This window comes from Lutjanus erythropterus, chromosome 16, assembly GCF_056507025.1.
Source record: "Lutjanus erythropterus isolate fLutEry1 chromosome 16, fLutEry1.hap2, whole genome shotgun sequence".
In the NCBI taxonomy this organism is placed as follows: Eukaryota; Metazoa; Chordata; class Actinopteri; order Lutjaniformes; family Lutjanidae; genus Lutjanus; species Lutjanus erythropterus.
In genome coordinates, this window is record NC_139332.1 from 20,357,131 (window position 1) to 20,373,987 (window position 16,857).

The 16,857-nt window shown below is 37.8% G+C and overlaps 3 protein-coding genes across 4 annotated transcripts; 1 reads left to right on the forward strand and 2 right to left on the reverse strand.

Annotated features, from left to right (window-relative positions):
* Positions 1–627: 627 nt before the first annotated feature.
* gatad1 (GATA zinc finger domain containing 1) lies at positions 628–3,035 on the reverse strand. The gene is made up of 5 exons (XM_084738878.1): positions 2,534–3,035; positions 1,682–1,804; positions 1,512–1,571; positions 1,148–1,331; positions 628–1,056 (listed from the first exon to the last, which is right to left on the reverse strand). The coding sequence occupies exons 1-5, from the start codon at positions 2,711–2,713 to the stop codon at positions 866–868; spliced, it is 738 nt and encodes a 245-aa protein (XP_084595004.1). The 5' UTR covers positions 2,714–3,035; the 3' UTR covers positions 628–865.
* Positions 3,036–4,198: 1,163 nt separating this feature from the next.
* On the forward strand, positions 4,199–7,044 carry chrac1 (chromatin accessibility complex subunit 1). Its single transcript, XM_084739911.1, has 3 exons — positions 4,199–4,429; positions 4,634–4,760; positions 5,934–7,044. The coding sequence occupies exons 1-3, from the start codon at positions 4,271–4,273 to the stop codon at positions 6,011–6,013; spliced, it is 366 nt and encodes a 121-aa protein (XP_084596037.1). The 5' UTR covers positions 4,199–4,270; the 3' UTR covers positions 6,014–7,044.
* A 1,403-nt stretch (positions 7,045–8,447) lies between these two features.
* Positions 8,448–12,907, reverse strand: LOC146313038 (uncharacterized). 2 transcript variants are annotated; one of them, XM_084738995.1, is made up of 3 exons: positions 12,602–12,907; positions 10,501–11,046; positions 8,448–8,812 (listed from the first exon to the last, which is right to left on the reverse strand). In XM_084738995.1, the coding sequence occupies exons 2-3, from the start codon at positions 11,037–11,039 to the stop codon at positions 8,671–8,673; spliced, it is 681 nt and encodes a 226-aa protein (XP_084595121.1). In that variant the 5' UTR covers positions 11,040–11,046; positions 12,602–12,907; the 3' UTR covers positions 8,448–8,670. The 2 variants fall into 2 exon arrangements, with proteins under 2 accessions (XP_084595121.1, XP_084595120.1); XM_084738994.1 differs by having other exon boundaries at positions 10,501–11,050.
* Between the last annotated feature and the right edge of the window lie 3,950 nt (positions 12,908–16,857).

A 16,857-nucleotide genomic window follows, 5' to 3' on the forward strand; every position in this document is an offset into this window, starting at 1 on the left:
AATATGTAAAATACATGTGCTGGATATACAGTATGTAGTTTTAAGTAAGATAATAATAATGAAAAAAGTAATAACTATAATGATAATATGGGGAAAAAATTAATACATCTTAGTATTGCAATATTATACTGATATACATGGATACCAGATATGGATTTTTTTAATATAAGTTATTAATATTGCAAATGCAAATTAAACTTTTTGGTTCTAGAATAACAAAATCAATTGCTTTTTCAGTCCATTAGGTGCTGAGTTTTTTTCTGGCGAGGTCACGATCGGTGAGATTAGTAGTTTTTAAATAATGTTGATCAGTGTATCTGCCTGACAATCCCATTCCTCTGCCATAAAAATGATTGAAGTAAGATAAACGGACTGGAAAATAGATGCTGACAATGTTTCCTTTGGGGACATAATTTACAGTAAAGAAAATTATCTTATTTTTTGCCACAATTAAACTATATGTAGTTTCATTTACTAAAGGGGAAATCAATGAATAAAAGGAGATAACACTGTAAAAACAAAAAAACAAAAAAAAAAAAGAAAAGAAAAAAGTCATGCTGGGCTATTCATCACACAGCAAATCAATAAATGGACAAATGCTCTTTTTCAAAGCAAAACACAAAGGGATGGTAGAAAAGCGCTTTTTTGTTTATTATTAAATACAAAAGTAATATTCCAATGTCGCAGCTGTGTAAACAACTTGCCTGAAATGTAGCCACATCTGGTTTCCTTTGTATCAAATTACAACAGTCTTCAATCTGAAGTAATGGCTGCGGTTAACAATCATTTTTGTTTTCATTATATTACATAAATGTACAAATGTCTGTTTAAAAGCAACAGACTTGAAGTCCATGTCAGAGTCATGTTAACTGCTGCCACTGACAGACTCTTTGACAGTGAGGGTCGGCGTGGGTCCTATGTGCGTCCAGATGTAGCCTTTTTCTGGTCGGATGGGGATGGTGGGGAATGGAGAGCTCCGTGACTTGAAATATTCAGAGGGGGCGTGGCACACAAACTCCAGGTACTCCATCTTCCTGGGCAGATCCTCCTCTGGACCTAATACAAACCAGATGATTCTTAACATGTCTCAAAAAATTGAAAATAAAATAAAATAAATAAAAAATAAAAGTAATTTCTCATCGCTCACCAACAATGTACGTCCCAGGATCAAACTGGTCCTTTGGACTGGCCTGAGTGGGGATCAGCCAGGTCAGTGCAGCACTCTTTTCACAGTACTGGTCCTGCACGAAGCCTCGAATCTGAGCGTAGTACGGCTTCCCGTCTTCCTCATCTATTACCTTGATCACATCTCCTGTCTGGTAGTAAACACCCTGTGGATACACATGTAAACACTGAGGATGACAACGGTCTGGCTCCTTCTCTCACATGTACTACAAGATGAAGATTTAGCTGCATTTAAAGCCGCAATAAAAGAAAAAAAGAAAATGCTGAAAGCATGCTATTGGACAGAAACATTAGCTAATTTTTGCTTTTAAGAATAAACACCATACCTTATAAAATACGGATTCTGACGTGATGATTGTTGCAACAGATTCTGGTGCTTTGATTGGCTAAAAGAAAGAGATCACCCACACGGGTGTCAAACACTTACATTAATAATGAAGCAGCAAAGGACAAGAGAGATAACTCAGTTTGCTAATTAAATTAATCTCTAACTTACATTTTTGAGTTTGAATATGTGTCTTCTCCCCTTTCCTTTTGTTGACACCTTCTTCTCAGATGCAGGAGCTTTGTATTTGGTGCTCCTCAGCCGTGCAGACCTCCTGTGGATCTCCTGCTTGGACTAAAGGCAAAAGCAACACATACCAGATATTTAGCCAAAGTCAACTTTATTGTCAGAGGTGAAAAACACTAACATAGAAACAAAATACTAAAATAAGTAGTAAGAATTTAACTATTTACAAGTTAAGCAGGCAGGGTCACAGGGAACAATAACAAGACACAAATAAAAACACTAAAATAAAACTGCGAAGATAACAAGGCACAAGTAATTGATGAGAACTGGAAGGTAATGTGAACTGCAATAAATAATCATTGTGCAAATACAAGACGTAGTGCAAATACAAATGTACAAATGTGCAAGTAGTATTTCATCCAGATTTATGATAATCACATAATGACTAACTGGCTTCACAGCAATGCAGCCTTGAGAACCAGGAAAAGCCAACACTTACGCCTTATCATGATATCCAGAATCAAAGACGATATCTTGTCACATTTCATGATATCAATACAATATCAATATATTGCCCATATATTGCTCGACTTCATATAAAAATGAAGTCTCTGGGAGCCGCTCTGGGATGTTTTATAATCACTTCATTATAGTAACTTATGCTGCTGTTAAACTGGAGGACGTAATTCTTCAAAATTACCTACACTGGGCTTTAAACAGAGTTCACATAGTGGCGTGTAAATTCTATTTTAGAGTCGGGGTTTCCTTTAATTGAACCTCACAAAGTCTGAGACAAACATTGCATGTAAACAGTCACGTTTAAACCCAGTAAGCTACCTGTTTTCCCCCGCCATTGCTGGGCTGGATGTTGGAGGACATGGACGGTCCTGAGGCTCCTCCGCTGCTGCTCTTCCCTGTACAGTTGTTACAGAGGATTTCTCCCTGGTTTCCTTTCTTCCACATCGACGAAGAGTTCGTCTTGCAGACGGCACAGCACGGCTTCAAACCCAGCGGCATCGCTAATGCGCACGAAACCACACCGAGGTGCGAAGAAATGACCGTTAATAAAGTCCTCAACAATGAGATGATGGCTGCTCGTTCAGCAGCTGCTAACTGTGTCCCCAATAACACACAGATGAGACTGATACTGCTGACACAAACCGAGAGAAATATGTCTCCTTTCTGTCCCAAATATACCTTAGAACAAACTAGGACATTTGAGTAAAGAAGGTAATCACGACAGCATCAAATTGCAATCTGAACTGTTTATCTGTACAGCCACATCACCGCCATTGCTAACGCCTCCATTTCTTCTTCTTCGCCTCTATTTACATCGGCTCTTCTTCTGTGTTTTTTTTTTTTATGATGTAGAAACAAGTCAAGCGCCACCACTGGACTGGAGGAGAGCTCGCTGAACTCAACCTGTGTACTGATCTGTGGAGATAATTGAGTTTTCGGCATAAAGTGAAACATGAAATAAAGTTTTGTGAAAATCTGAAGAAATATACAAAGTAATCGCACATTTTAAAATAATTTTAGTGCGGATTTTGGGAAGACAAAGACAGGCAAATCTTTTTTGCTCATAAGAGTGCCTTAAACAGAATAAATCTCTAAAGAAATAAGTAAAAAAAAATATATATATAAAAAAAAATGTTGAAATATAAAGAGAAATCAATAAAATAATAAATACAAATGGAAACATAAAAACAAATGACAAATACAGAAGAATAATATAATAAAATAAGAATAATAAGATATTATGGTTATAAGGAATTTATTTATTTTCACATTTCATTTAAATATTTTTCAAATGTAATTATTTTGCATATACTACACACACACACACACACACACACACACACACACACACACACACACACACACACACACGCACACACTTTAATCTACTTTATATAATGGCATTTATTCATTTGCATCCCCCTTTCCTTATACTTTTCCATACTCTTTTATATTTTATAATTTGTCTTTATATTTTTACATCTTTACAAACACATTTCTTCTTTCATTTATTCCTCTATATATTTCTACATTTTTATTCACTTGTTTATTCTTTAATTTTTTTCCTCTTCATATTTCCACATTTATTTTCTTATTATTTTATGAATTTATTCTTTTTTATGGCTCCATAGAAACCCAAGAGGTTATTTATAAAATCTACATTTTGCTTACAATGTATTTAATCTTTCATTCTTGTAGTAAGATAAAAACTACTACGTACTATATTGGAAATTAAAATTTGTCTTTCTTATTGGTATTAATTTTGATTAATTGGCATCAAAATCGATTACATTTAGACCACCATCTGCAACTGGTTTATGAAGCAATGCTTGATACCTGAGGATATATAATATGATCATAATGATAACACTTGAATATTTCTGATGATAAAAGTTATAATAGTTATAATTTTTATTTTTAATAGTAACTCCTCTTCGGCAGGTGGCGGTAAACCAGTAGAAACGCCGCCAACTACCGCTAATATGAAGTAGAAGAAGAAACGCGTCACGGTTCAAAACAATACGTGAAGTTCCGCCTGTCTGGCGCCGAGTCCTCATGAAGATGTCTCAAAATAATCCCGACAAAGATGACCAAACGTCAACCAACAAAAAAACCATCTCACTGCCCATTTCCAGAGTGAGGTTGATAATGAAGAGCTCCCCTGATGTCTCCAGCATCAACCAGGACGCTCTGTTTCTCACCACCAAGGCGACAGTAAGACGAGTTTGATGCTAAATCATCGCTTCACTGAGCACACTGCTAACTAACAGCTCATTCATCTGCTGCTGCTAACAGGGATTAGCTCACCGTTAGCTTCTCTGATAACCGTTAATGTAGCCGCTCCGGACTCCATTACGTCTGGTGTATTTATCCACTTAGCGTGCGTTTATTCTTTGCTGACTTGTTGTGTTGTTGTAGGAGCTGTTTGTCCAGCATCTGGCTCTGTCCTCGTATAACAACGGCTCCGGGAAAGAGACCAACAGTCTGTCATACAGCGACCTGGCTCACACCGCAGAGGAGACCGAGACTTTCCACTTTCTGACAGGTGAGACTACAAACACTGCCCGATGGACCTGTAGAGGCTGTCTGCAGCAATGTCATGACGGCCACTACTGGTCATTTACCTCAGTGAAACATTAGAGTCAAATCTCCATGAAGTTAAAATGTTTAGTTTTTGCTTTTGGATGCTGAAAAATTGTGTGTTATTTAATGTACCCTCATTGATTTCATATACCGATATTTTCCAGCTCGTTTTGGTTGATTGACAATGCCAGTACAGATATGTTCACATATTTCTTCCACCTAATGTCAGAGAAATCAAGTCTCTCCTTTCATATCAGCAGACATTTCTGGCTGATACAGATATTTCATTTTAAATCCTTTATTGGCCAGTACTGATAAGAATATTATTGTGCATCCCTAAATTCAACAATACCACAAACCATTTATTCTTAAATGTCCATAAAGCTGAATCAACACCTTTAGACTGCCTTAGCTTTAGTTAGGTTTACCAACTGAGAGTAAAACTGCTAACTGTGTTTTGGTTTATTATGCCACATAACATTTTGGTTTGGTTATTCGTTTGGTTATTTTATCCAGAAACAGTTTTTCTTTTTTTTCTTGGAGAATTAACTATATTACATTATATATGGATAATGATTTAGCATACAGCTATAAAAGGTTATTTCTTAAGTTCAACCATTTCTTTATTACAACTCTTTATTATTTATTTTATCAGTGTAATAAATCCATGGATGTTTATGTCCTTTTCATTGTTCCTGTGTCTAAACATTTTTCATTTAAGGAGCTTTTTTTATCCTGCCATATTAGAATCTATTTGGGAACCAACTATTAGGGAAGAAACAAACTGATTCAATTTAACGGAGATATCAAGTAGTTTAAATGATAATCACCAAGCGTATTTTTCAACAAGGGGGCAGCTCATTCCTTGTCTTGATAAATACTTTTTTAACACAAATTTGCACCTCTTTTTTGCTTGCAGGCATCATAAATGCACAATGCCGAAATCTTTATTTTTCTGCAGCAGTTTTTAAGAAGTTGTAGCTGTGTAGTCCGCAGAGGAAAGCTCATGTTTACTGTGTGATTACATGTTGATTGACCGGTCATGATTTAAAATGCTGTCAGCCACATCAGGATGGCGTGGCAGAGCAACAATAAGAGGAGTTAAACAGAGAAACATTCTCTTTTTACCTGACAGATATCCTGCCCAAGAAAATCTTGGCCCGAGATTACCTCAAGTCTTTGGAGCAAATGCAAGAAGAGGACACTGACTTTTAAAAAAGGACACTGGCTGGCTTTCATGTCTGGACAGATGTTATCAGCTGTGCAAGTCATTCATTGAGAGTAGAATGACTGGCAGAAGAGACACCCTGGACTTTCTCAATGCTTTGAAAAACACATTGACAGAGTTCAGCTGGAGGAAGTTAGTGGACATGGAGCTGAAAGTAAAGCCATGTAGGGCAAAATGTGAAATCAAGCGAAGACTCAAACACAACAACACACTGAGTGTCTTAGAGGATCATAGAAGTTGTATCATATGTGTAAGATAAATACTTGATGCCAGAAATCTCAGTATGTAACAATGGCTTAAAAAAAGCAGCCTTAGTGAATCATAATGCAATCACCCTCTACGGAGACATTTTTTTGTGTTGACTAAAGTACTGTTATTGCTAATAATTGATGAATAATAGATGTCATAACAATTTTGCAATTGGCCCGTGTTTTAAGACTGTGGTTGAAGATTTTCTGGTAGCAGCTTCTCTAGAAATTTAATGCTTGTTTTTCATGCGCAGTTATCAGGAGGAGAGAGATGTCTTTTCTTGACAGCTTGCAGATCTGTGTGAGCTCACTCCACGTAACAGACCAAGACACAATGGGAATCCATTCCACAACAGCTGGAGCACATATGTGTGAGCTCCTGAGTTATTATTGCCTTTAAACTCTGATTGGGTGAACGCTTTGTTTGAAACATGCTGTCAAACATTTATGTCAAAGTGAAATGTGCTCATGTTACTGATTCTAAGTTGTACATGATATTGTCATGTTTGAGTCCTTAGCAGCTTTTTAGAAATACTTGAAAGTTGTTTGAATGAATCAAAAGTACAAAAATACCTCTTTTTGTTCCAGCTTACCTACAACTGAACATGCTGTGTCTGACTTTCCAAATGAAAATTCACACTCAGCCTAACATGTGACTATTTAAAGTGTATGTAACTACCAGCTGACCACCTTACAGGGCATCTTCGTCATAAATTTACAAATTAATTGTTTAGATTTGATATTAAAATAAAGATTCATGCTGTCTGATATTCATGTTGCACCATGTGTGTGTTACGCCACAATCTTGGAGAGACAGAGGTGTGAAAATGCAGTTTATGAATGTTGAATGATGTGTGAAATATTATTCTGCTCCAGGTTTCACAAGTGTCTGGCCGTTTTACTAGAGGCAGTTAGTGTGACTGTGAAATCTCCAGAAAGAACATGTGTGCAAAAAGGGAAATATAAAACAAGATTTAACAGGATAGTTAGAGTTATTTGAAGTGGGGTTACCCCCATTTGGGAGAAGCAGACAAGAGTACCAGCACAGCAGCTAAGCGATGTACTGCTGTGGACAGGGACAGTAACAAGGTATTTTAGCCACTTAAAAAAATATCCACCCAAAAAGTTAATGCTATATTTATAATATTTTCCCCACTTTAACTTGCCATCAGACAGCCTTTTCTGATGGGAAACAGCTATTATATAAGTCAAATATTGCTCTCTATTGTTTACCCAGACTCCTTTAATTTTACCTTGTAGAACACAGTAGTTTCTCTGGTCTATTGTTGCCTCGATCTGTTTATTTGTGTTGTTGTGTGACTTCCGTGATTCCGAACTAACCGTTTAAAACATCAGTCACACAATAACACAAATATACTAACAGATTAAGAAATTGGTAGATAAGCAACTCCTGTGTCCTGCAAAGTAAAATACTGATTTTACCAAATCTGACGGCAAGATAAAGCAGTTACAATATTATAAATATGGCATACACGTAAACTGGTATTGGTTTTTTTTTGTTTGTTTTGTTTTTTGCATGGTTAAAATACGTTTTGCTGCTGACCCAACAGGGGCCTTATTACAGAAACCTCCAATCTTAAGTCTGAAGTCAAGACGGGAACAGTCTGAGGATTTTTCCCAATTTGATATCAGAGGAATAAATCCTTTTTGAAATCCAGTCTTATTTTACTTCATCTTATCTTATCTCAGGTTAGGAAATCCTAAATACCCAATCCAGTATTGCTTATCAACTTTTATGTCTGTTACCTTGTCACCGAGCTAAAAAAAACTCTGTAATAATTTTTTTAATCATTGAAACATGCTGAAACATGCACTGAAACACAAGAATAGAGTTAAAAAAAACAATTTTGGGAAGTTATGATGCTTTTGTAATACACTTTTTTTTTATCATAAGTTATGGACAAGAACATTTAACTTAAGAACTATTCATTTGTAATGTTTTTTTTTTTTATTATACTAAATCAGGTCCTAACTCTAATTACCATGGTTACCAGACAGTTAAAATAGGATCAGCAAGTTACAAACTGGGTGCGTGCTGATTGCCATCTACTTTAGGGAATACACTGACTATTGATAATTACCTCAAACAACCTGATTTAAAAAACAAACAAACTATCCCTTTAAGAGCTACACAATCATCACAACTCCCAGATAATGTGAGGTTTATTCATTTCTGCTGATTCCAGGTTACACATGTTACTTTGGTAGGTGTTTTGATGACATAAGGTGCATATGAAGTGTGTTTTGTCCTCATTAATACAGACTAACATAATCCTGAGCATGCATGCATCTGCTACAGTGTTGTAGAATCCATTAATATATAAATACAGTTCAAATAAGGGGAGAGAAAAGGAGGAAACAGGTCCCTGTCATTGTCACTGTCGGATGAGTTTGTAGAGTCGATGCTGCATGTTGAGCAGATTCCTCTCTAAAGAAGAAAACTGAGTCTCCAGGATGTTTGCCATGTGCTCTCTTCCATCTATGGCGTCTCTTGTGTTGGCGAGATGCTCCTTCATGCTGCAAGTGTTGACAAACCACAAGTTAATGTCTGAGACTTTCTGACACATTGACACACTACTGTGCTTAAGACATTTTCCCTCAAAATTCATAACTGTCCAAGAGTAACGAGTTTTTCTCTCACATCTAATAGCGAGAAAGCACCGAGCTGCATTAATTCTCTGCAGGCGTTTTAGTGCCAGAGCCTCGTCTCAGCCAGATGTCCCGACAGATGACTGCTGAAATGACTCAGCTGCTTGTCTGGACGCCGTTTCCATTCTGTTCGCATTTTTTTGGCCTTCAGCCTGTTATGTTTGGGCCAGGCTCCTGACTCCCTCACTAATAATGAATTAGGAATAATCCCACAGCTGGCCTCGGATCACTATTTGCCATTACACGTTTAATTTGTACAGTGGGGCTTGTTGCTGCACTTTGTGACTGATCTCTGAGTATTGTGTTGTTCTAATATATATAAATATGAAACAACAGAAAGCCAAATCACTGATAGATCTACCTGCTTCTACATAATTCAATAGGAAATGCCTCCATACTGCTCGTCTGGTGTAATCCAAATCTCCTATGGACTACAACATGCCAAGTTGACTTAAAAGACGTCATTTTCATTCACTGTAGATCCTTAGCTTGGAGCCACATTAATGTGTGCATACACACCGTCTGAACCGGATGTGTGTAATGTGATATGTGCTTGTGCGAGTCGACGTCATGCCAGGGCTTCACGAGACTTGGATTAGACCAGACGAACAGTATGGAGGCATTTAGGCTGCATTTTACATCGGAAAACTGGTCACCATTCACTTAAACTGTTTGGGAGATTCTGCAGCGCAGTTTTCCTGTGAAACTCCAGCAGTGTTTGATTTTGTTTTTGTTTGATTTTGTTATTTTCAACAGAGGGGATAGACTCGGCTCAGTCCATTCACTTGCAACTAGCAAGCCGACTCATAAAAGAGGCTCAACAGTTATTATAGATTCAACATGAACCTGACAGAAAAGTGGGGTTCTGAGAAAACGTCACAGTTACAAACCCATCTACTGCTTCAGCGCCATGGTCGGGGCCATACTGACTCTGACTTGGACAAACCTCGGTCAGATAAATCAGATAAAGGATCAATGAGTCAGACAGACTAGACAGACATATCCAACAGTTTTCAAAAAGAATGTCATGTGGCTCTTGACAAATGTCTGAAAATTATTTGGGATCAAAAAGAGGGGAGGATCATGTATTATTTCTCTTTTTTGCGTTTGGCTGGTTAGTTTTAATTTTTGTTGGGACAGCTAATCCAGCATTGCTTATCAACTTTTATGTCTGTTACCTAGCAACAGACACAACTTTTCTCAGAGACTGAGCTAAACAACTCTGTAATCATTGTTTTTTTTTAATCATTGAAACATGCTGACACTTGCACTGGAACATATAAAAATAGAGTAAAAACAGCAATGGGCACTAAACTTAAATATAGTTGAGTTAGAGGTGTTGGTAACATCTGTAAATAAATACAAATATGTTTCTGGGGGAAACACAACTGTTAGCTGCTGTTAAGTAAAATAGAGGATCAAAATAAAATTCAAATTCTAAATTCTTGCCTTTATATTAAATGAAATATAAAATTTAGCCCCTATCTACACCCCAATAATAATTTTTATCCAATGAGGTCCTCCATGTCAAATGGTCTGTGACTTCTGTTTCTCACCTGGTGAAGACTCCATCGTCATTCCCCTCTTTCCTCTTCTCTGCCAAAGAGACAAAAACCGTCTCCATGGTCTGCATAGTTTCCCCCATGTTCTGGTGGTCTGACTGGATCCCCTGCATCTCCTCTCTGGCCTGGTGTTCGTAGGAGCTCCCTCCCTCCTCCATCCCACTGGAGGTGGACAGAGCCTGCAGGGCGGCTCTGTTCTGGAGGACGAGCAGACGGGACTTGGCGAACTCCTCGGGCCCGGCGATGTTCTCCCAGCAGATCTCAGAGGACGGCGGTAACCAGAAGCGCTGGGTGCAGTTGACTGGTTTGTCTGGGGTCTCCGTTACGAAGGGGCTGTCGGCAGGGAAACTGTGGAGCAGGTGCAGGAGAGATGATCCAGAGCCCCACTCCAGATCCTCCAGGACTGGTTCCTGCCCCGACTCGTGTTCAGGGGTAAATGTAGGAAGAGGCCCCACTGCCCCTGCACCCTCTGCTGGGAGGAAGACCCCCAACATGAGGCAGAGCACGGCCTTGCTCACCGGCCCCTGGAGCATCTCCAAACTGGCTGAAACACACACACACACACACACACACACACACACACACACACAGCTGTAAAGGCTATTCACTGGCTTCATGACAGATTTTATCCACTACGCATTTTTTCCACTGTGGTCATTCCCATAAGAAAGCTTTTGTTTTATTCACACAACAGGTCTCTTCTCTCCTCCATAACAAGAGATATTACGTCTTCTATCTAAGACACACAGAGATGGATCCTCCCCCCTTTCCCACCCCACAAAGTAAAGATACAGGGATAAAAGATAAAATAAAAACATAAATTAGTTGTTACATTAGGGTTTATTATAAAAATCCTCTTTGTTAGTATTAGAGGGATCCTTACGATTACACTTAGATGTGGTGCATTTTTGGCAGCTGTAATAGCTACTATAACAAAACCCTTTATCCTTTGTTCAGTAAAAAGTGTCCACTTATAGATAAAACATGATAAAATGCCTTCTAATATATGGTAAAGTGCCATCTAGAGTGCCTCTTTCCAGTGGACAAAACACAATGCAGTACCATATTGGCCACCCAACATGCTATAAATTTAGTTAGCCTCCATGTGCCTCTAAATGGTTATATAGAAGTGTAGTAGTTGTTGTACTTTAAATAATATAACCATTTAAATCAAAACCAGGGTTTTTCTCACTCCTGCCCCACTCAAACATATTGCATCTATTTGACAGGTATGGTTACTAGTTGCTTTACAGATGAAAATTTTACATAAAAAACAGTGATAGGTTTATAAAATACAACAGGCCACACCACTGAGGATCAAACCAGCAGTTCCCAATTGTTTTTGCTTCCTTTTTGTCTGTATGTTGTCAGCAGCCCCACCAGAGTGATTTCCCCTCTACACTTCTTCCTGCAGCACTTCTACAACAGTAAAATGCTAATTATGCATTGATGCATCACAATTGAAAATTCAATAATGCCCTATATAATAATATATCAGTCTAGCCACATGGGTACAACATGTACATTTACTTTGATACTTTTAAGTATAGTTTGCTTATATACTTCTGTACTCTTACGTTTGACTGACGGACTTTTATTTCTAACAGTATTTTCACACTGCTGTATTACTCGTTTCTTAAGTGAAGCATCCGAATAAGTTTACTCCACCACTGAATGCGGGACAGCAGGATTTTTCATTGGCATACAACTGTGACAATACAGGTAAAATGTTATTACCTTCAAAATAAAAGTATGAATTATGTTGCGTTTAGTATAAAGAACAAATGGTTTGTTGCAGCGAATTCATGTTATATAATGAAACATATTAAGAGCATAATTTTTTTTCAGTATAGTAACTTCAAAAGGCTGCAGCATAAATATGTTTAACTTCTTTTATTACTGGCGGAAGTTTTACTCTGTTTGGTCGCTTCGTGGTTCTGTAGTCCAGCTGCAGGAAAACTGAAAACACACGGAGCTTCTGAGCTAATCCACTCATCCTGACCACTGCAACAACTCTAACTCATACAAACATCTATTTCCTCTTTACAATACACCAGTTTCACTCACGTCTTGTGTGTGTAACGTGTCTTCTTACCTTGCAAAGAAACCCCAGCGACGGAGCAGCTGTGTGTGAGTCCTGCAGCGCTCCTCTGGTGCCTGAAGTCGTCGGAAAAAATGAGTCGTTGGCTGCAGCAGCAGCAGCCTGTTACAGTTACATGAGATCTGAATCACTATTTACTGGCCCGGTAACAGCACAGTCAGGAGAGTCTGGAGTAAAGGACTTTCCGTCAGAGTCTGTGATGGAGTCATGAAGGAAACACTTACCCAAAATAAGGTAAAATGCACTTCTGGCTGGGAGTGTCTCCAGTCCTGACTTACAAGTGCAAACACCAACACATGCTGGAAACAGTCAGTGACTTTTATGCAACTTATGCCTCCCTAACAATGTGGTGGTGAAAGTATGATCATGCAGCTTTTTGTCCCTCTAAAGTGACTACAAGTCAGTCATCTGTGAATGGAGTAGGAGGTGTGATGCCCCTGGAATTTATGAGCCATTTTACAATGTCCTAAACAGAACCAGCTAGTCCTGATTTTGGCCTTCAATGACTGAGTTGTACCAACATAGATACATTTTTTTACCTCAAATAAATTATAATCAGAGTTTAGCAAAACTAAGCGAGCAGATCCAGAAATAAAAAGAAAAAGAGCACCTCTGCACAATTAACACTAATCTCTTTTTAGTAAGTCCAAGTTCAGTGATTTAAACCAAAATTACATGTAAGATAATATGGCTTGCTTAACTAAATTAAAATAACTATATATTTTTCTTTTAAAAGTGCTGTTGGGACCTATTAGCCTATAAGAGGAGGGAAAAACCATTTCTATGTTCCTTAATAAAATGTTATATTGTTTGCTAACTAGTTAAGAAGTTTAAAAAACAACAACAATGTAATATTGTTTGCTAAAAAGTTAACAAAATGCTACATTATTTGCTAGCTAGATAAAAAGTAACAAAGAGGTTGTTTGCTAATGAGGTAAAATCAAAAACACATAATGTTATATTGTTTGCTAGTTGGCTAAAAAGTAAAATAATGTTATTTTGTTTGCTAGCAAATAAAAAGTTTAAAAAGTTTTTATATTTTTTGCTCGCTAGCTAAATAGTTAGGTAGCCTGGTTAGCATGTGCGGCAGAGAAGCTCTAATTCCTCCCTTGAGAAAAACGTGTACAAATTATCAATAGGACTGAAAAAAGAAGAGACGCATCATGAAATTAATTTGGATTGAGTCTGTCATTTAACTTTCTTTGATAACTTGATTATTTTTCTCAATCCATGACAAAAAAGACAGCTATTTAAAAGTTAACCTCCTCAAATGTAAGTTTAAAGTTAATACTGGATCATGTTTTAAATTGTAGTTTAAAGCTTTGGTGCAACAGGAATAAATTTTGTTGAAACATAATTTAAAGATAAACCATGATTTAATCTGAATTAAAAATTAATCGTTGTGGGTGCAACCCAGTGAAAATGTGCTCAACATCATGCCATCATACTTGGGCACTGAAACAGTTTGTTGCCAGTTCAGATATACCCATAAACACCTTGTTATTCTGCTGTTTGAAGAACAAATACAGCTTTTCAAATGTGCCCAAGCATTGGAGGAATTATGGATTAATCCACACCATCTGTATTTATTTAGTGAATGGCCAGGGAATGAATTTATATTACACCCTGACATAAGCAACAAGGAATGGGAGACACTTTGGCACAAACAGTCGAGGGTGTTGTAATGTTGGGGGAAGAATGGACACGAGGCACACACCACCAATCTGAAAATAAGTAATATGAGTCTCAGGACAAACTGTAAAACATTATAAATGGTGTAAATCATAAGAAGGGATCACTCTGCAGTCCTGTCAGATACTTTGGCCATAGTCTACAGCTGGTGGTGGCAGCCAGATGTTGTTTTCAGGTCCTGTTAATGACTTTCAAACCATCTGGGAACAGAGAGTAGGCCTAGATGTTACGGTTAGATGAAGAAAAAACATTTTCTGGCCCAGCAGTGAAATAAATAAGTTGAAAGAAACAGAAAAGCTGTCACATTTACAGTGTGGTCTGACTTAGACATGCGGGGATAGTCGCCATGTTGCACTTGAAATGAAAGAAATGGTTTGCCAAATTTCAGATTCCTGCACAATAACACTTCTCAACTAACAAGGATGTACCGATTGCAGCATATCAGACACTCCAGATCATAAAGAAAACAAACTCCAAAGCAGTAACATACGGTTTATGGTAATAATAAACACCCACAACACATCTAAAAACCCATAAACATGCACTGAAAACATGAATTATATGTATTTACTTTGTAAAGCCCATTGTGGTAATTTTGTCCTTTGGGACTATAAATAAAACTGAGTTTACAGGACAACAGTTCAGCAAACAATTTGCCAATCTAAACCAGTGTTTCCTCCATTGCAACCCAATTCATAATAGGCCTTATCAATAAATCTTGGATACAGTCAAAGTCTAAAACATGTAATTTCTTGTTGCCAGTAGGTGGCGCTATGACTATTGCAGAATATTGTCATGTAGACGTGTTCAGGGCAGGACTGTTATCAAACATGTCCTCCAAATTATGCTTATTTTAACCAACCCAGAGTCAGTGGTCGTGGTGGTGGTCTAGTGAGTGTTTTTAAGAAAATCTTGAAATGTTTTCAACTAACTTGTGAGGAATTCTCTTCATTTGAAGTTCTCACTTTTAAAGTCTGCGGTCTCCATCCGATCATCTTTGCTATAATTTACCGCTCCCCAAAAGCGCCTGCCAGCTTTTTAACAGAATTTTCTGAATTTTTATCCACCCTTGTTTTAAATTTTGACATAATTGTTCTCTGTGGTGATTTTAACATTCATGTCGATGACTCCACTAACATTTATGCTACTGATTTTTTAAACATCACCTCTTCTTTTAACTTCAGTCAGCATGTGTTTGGGCAAACTCATAACCGTGGTCACACACTGGACCCTGTGTTTACACTGGGTGTAGAAATATCCCCCGTCGAACTCTTGGAGATGACTGTATCAGATCACAAATGTATAGTTTTTAACTGTGAATTACCTGCGATCAGTACAGCTACACCCAGCACCTTGTCCACTTGCTTTCTTAATGAGCAAACTATCTTAGAGTTTGGTGATCGAAGTTCACAACTGTCTGAACATTCCAACACCAATGATCTGGCCAACTGCTTCAGTTCAATCTGCTTATCTACTCTCAATATCATTGCACCTTTTTAAGTTAGGTCTAAGTCCTCAGCAAGAAAGCAACCCTGGATAAACGATGACATTCGCAGCTGCAAAAGAGAATGTAGGAAAGCTGAGCGCAGATGGAAAAAATCCAATCTCCATGTTCATTTCAACACTATCAAGGAGTTATTGTTACATTTTAACAAAAGCATCAAGAATGCAAGAACATTATTTCTCTGATCTTATTTCCAATCATCAACACAATCCTAGAGTTTTATTTAAAACGGTTGACCAGTTGCTAAATCCTCTCCCCCCCCATGCCCCAGCTGGAAGTAATACTGATTGTGAAATGTTTTTATCTTATTTTAATGATAAAGTAGAGAAAATAAGAGCCTCTATTATGACAAACATAGCTTACTCTGATAACCTTTGCCCACAGCGTAATGATTTTAACCAGTTTTATTCTATCACCCTTTTCTGAACTTTTAGATACAGTTTCACGTATGAGAGTGTCTTCCAGCCCTCTTGATGTGATCTGACCTTTTAATGGCTGCTGACGATGGCAAATGTGCAGTTCTTGTTCTCCTGGACCTTAGCTTGGCCTTTGACACAATTGACCACAACATCCTCCTCGACAGACTGAGGCGCTGGGCAGAGATTTCAGGTACAGCACTACAGTGGTTTTTATCTATCAGTCAGGAAATTCTGCGTCTCTGTTAACAATTACATTTCATCTTTGGCATGTGTTAAATATGGTGTGCCTCAAGGGTCAGTTTTGGGGACAATCTTATTTTCTTTATACATGCTTCCTCTTGGGCATATTATACAAAAACATGGTGTGTCTTACCATTTTTATGCAGATGATTCGCAAATGTACTTAACCCTGAGACCCTCTGACCCTGATATGCTTGATTCACTAAATGACTGCCTGTCTGAAGTAAAGGATTGGATGTCACAACATTTTCTCCAGCTAAACTCTGATAAAACTGAAATTGTGTTGATTGGGCCCCAGCGAATGATTACACAAATCCAGCAAATGGTCCCCTAACAAATCATATCAAGCCTGTTGCTAGGAATCTGGGAATGTGGTTTGATGCAAACTTTACAGT

Coding starts and splice junctions, on each gene's coding strand:
- gatad1 (XM_084738878.1), bottom strand. CDS start 2,713: ATGCCGCTGGGTTTGAAGCCGTGCTGTGCCGTCTGCAAGACGAACTCT. Junction 1,805..2,533: donor GCAATGGCGGGGGAAAACAG/GTAGCTTACTGG, acceptor TTTTGCCTTTAG/TCCAAGCAGGAGATCCACAG. Junction 1,057..1,147: donor TCCTGGGACGTACATTGTTG/GTGAGCGATGAG, acceptor GGTTTGTATTAG/GTCCAGAGGAGGATCTGCCC.
- LOC146313038 (XM_084738995.1), bottom strand. CDS start 11,039: ATGCTCCAGGGGCCGGTGAGCAAGGCCGTGCTCTGCCTCATGTTGGGG. Junction 8,813..10,500: donor GACGATGGAGTCTTCACCAG/GTGAGAAACAGA, acceptor CAACACTTGCAG/CATGAAGGAGCATCTCGCCA.
- chrac1 (XM_084739911.1), top strand. CDS start 4,271: ATGAAGATGTCTCAAAATAATCCCGACAAAGATGACCAAACGTCAACC. Junction 4,430..4,633: donor TTCTCACCACCAAGGCGACA/GTAAGACGAGTT, acceptor GTGTTGTTGTAG/GAGCTGTTTGTCCAGCATCT. Junction 4,761..5,933: donor GACTTTCCACTTTCTGACAG/GTGAGACTACAA, acceptor TTTACCTGACAG/ATATCCTGCCCAAGAAAATC.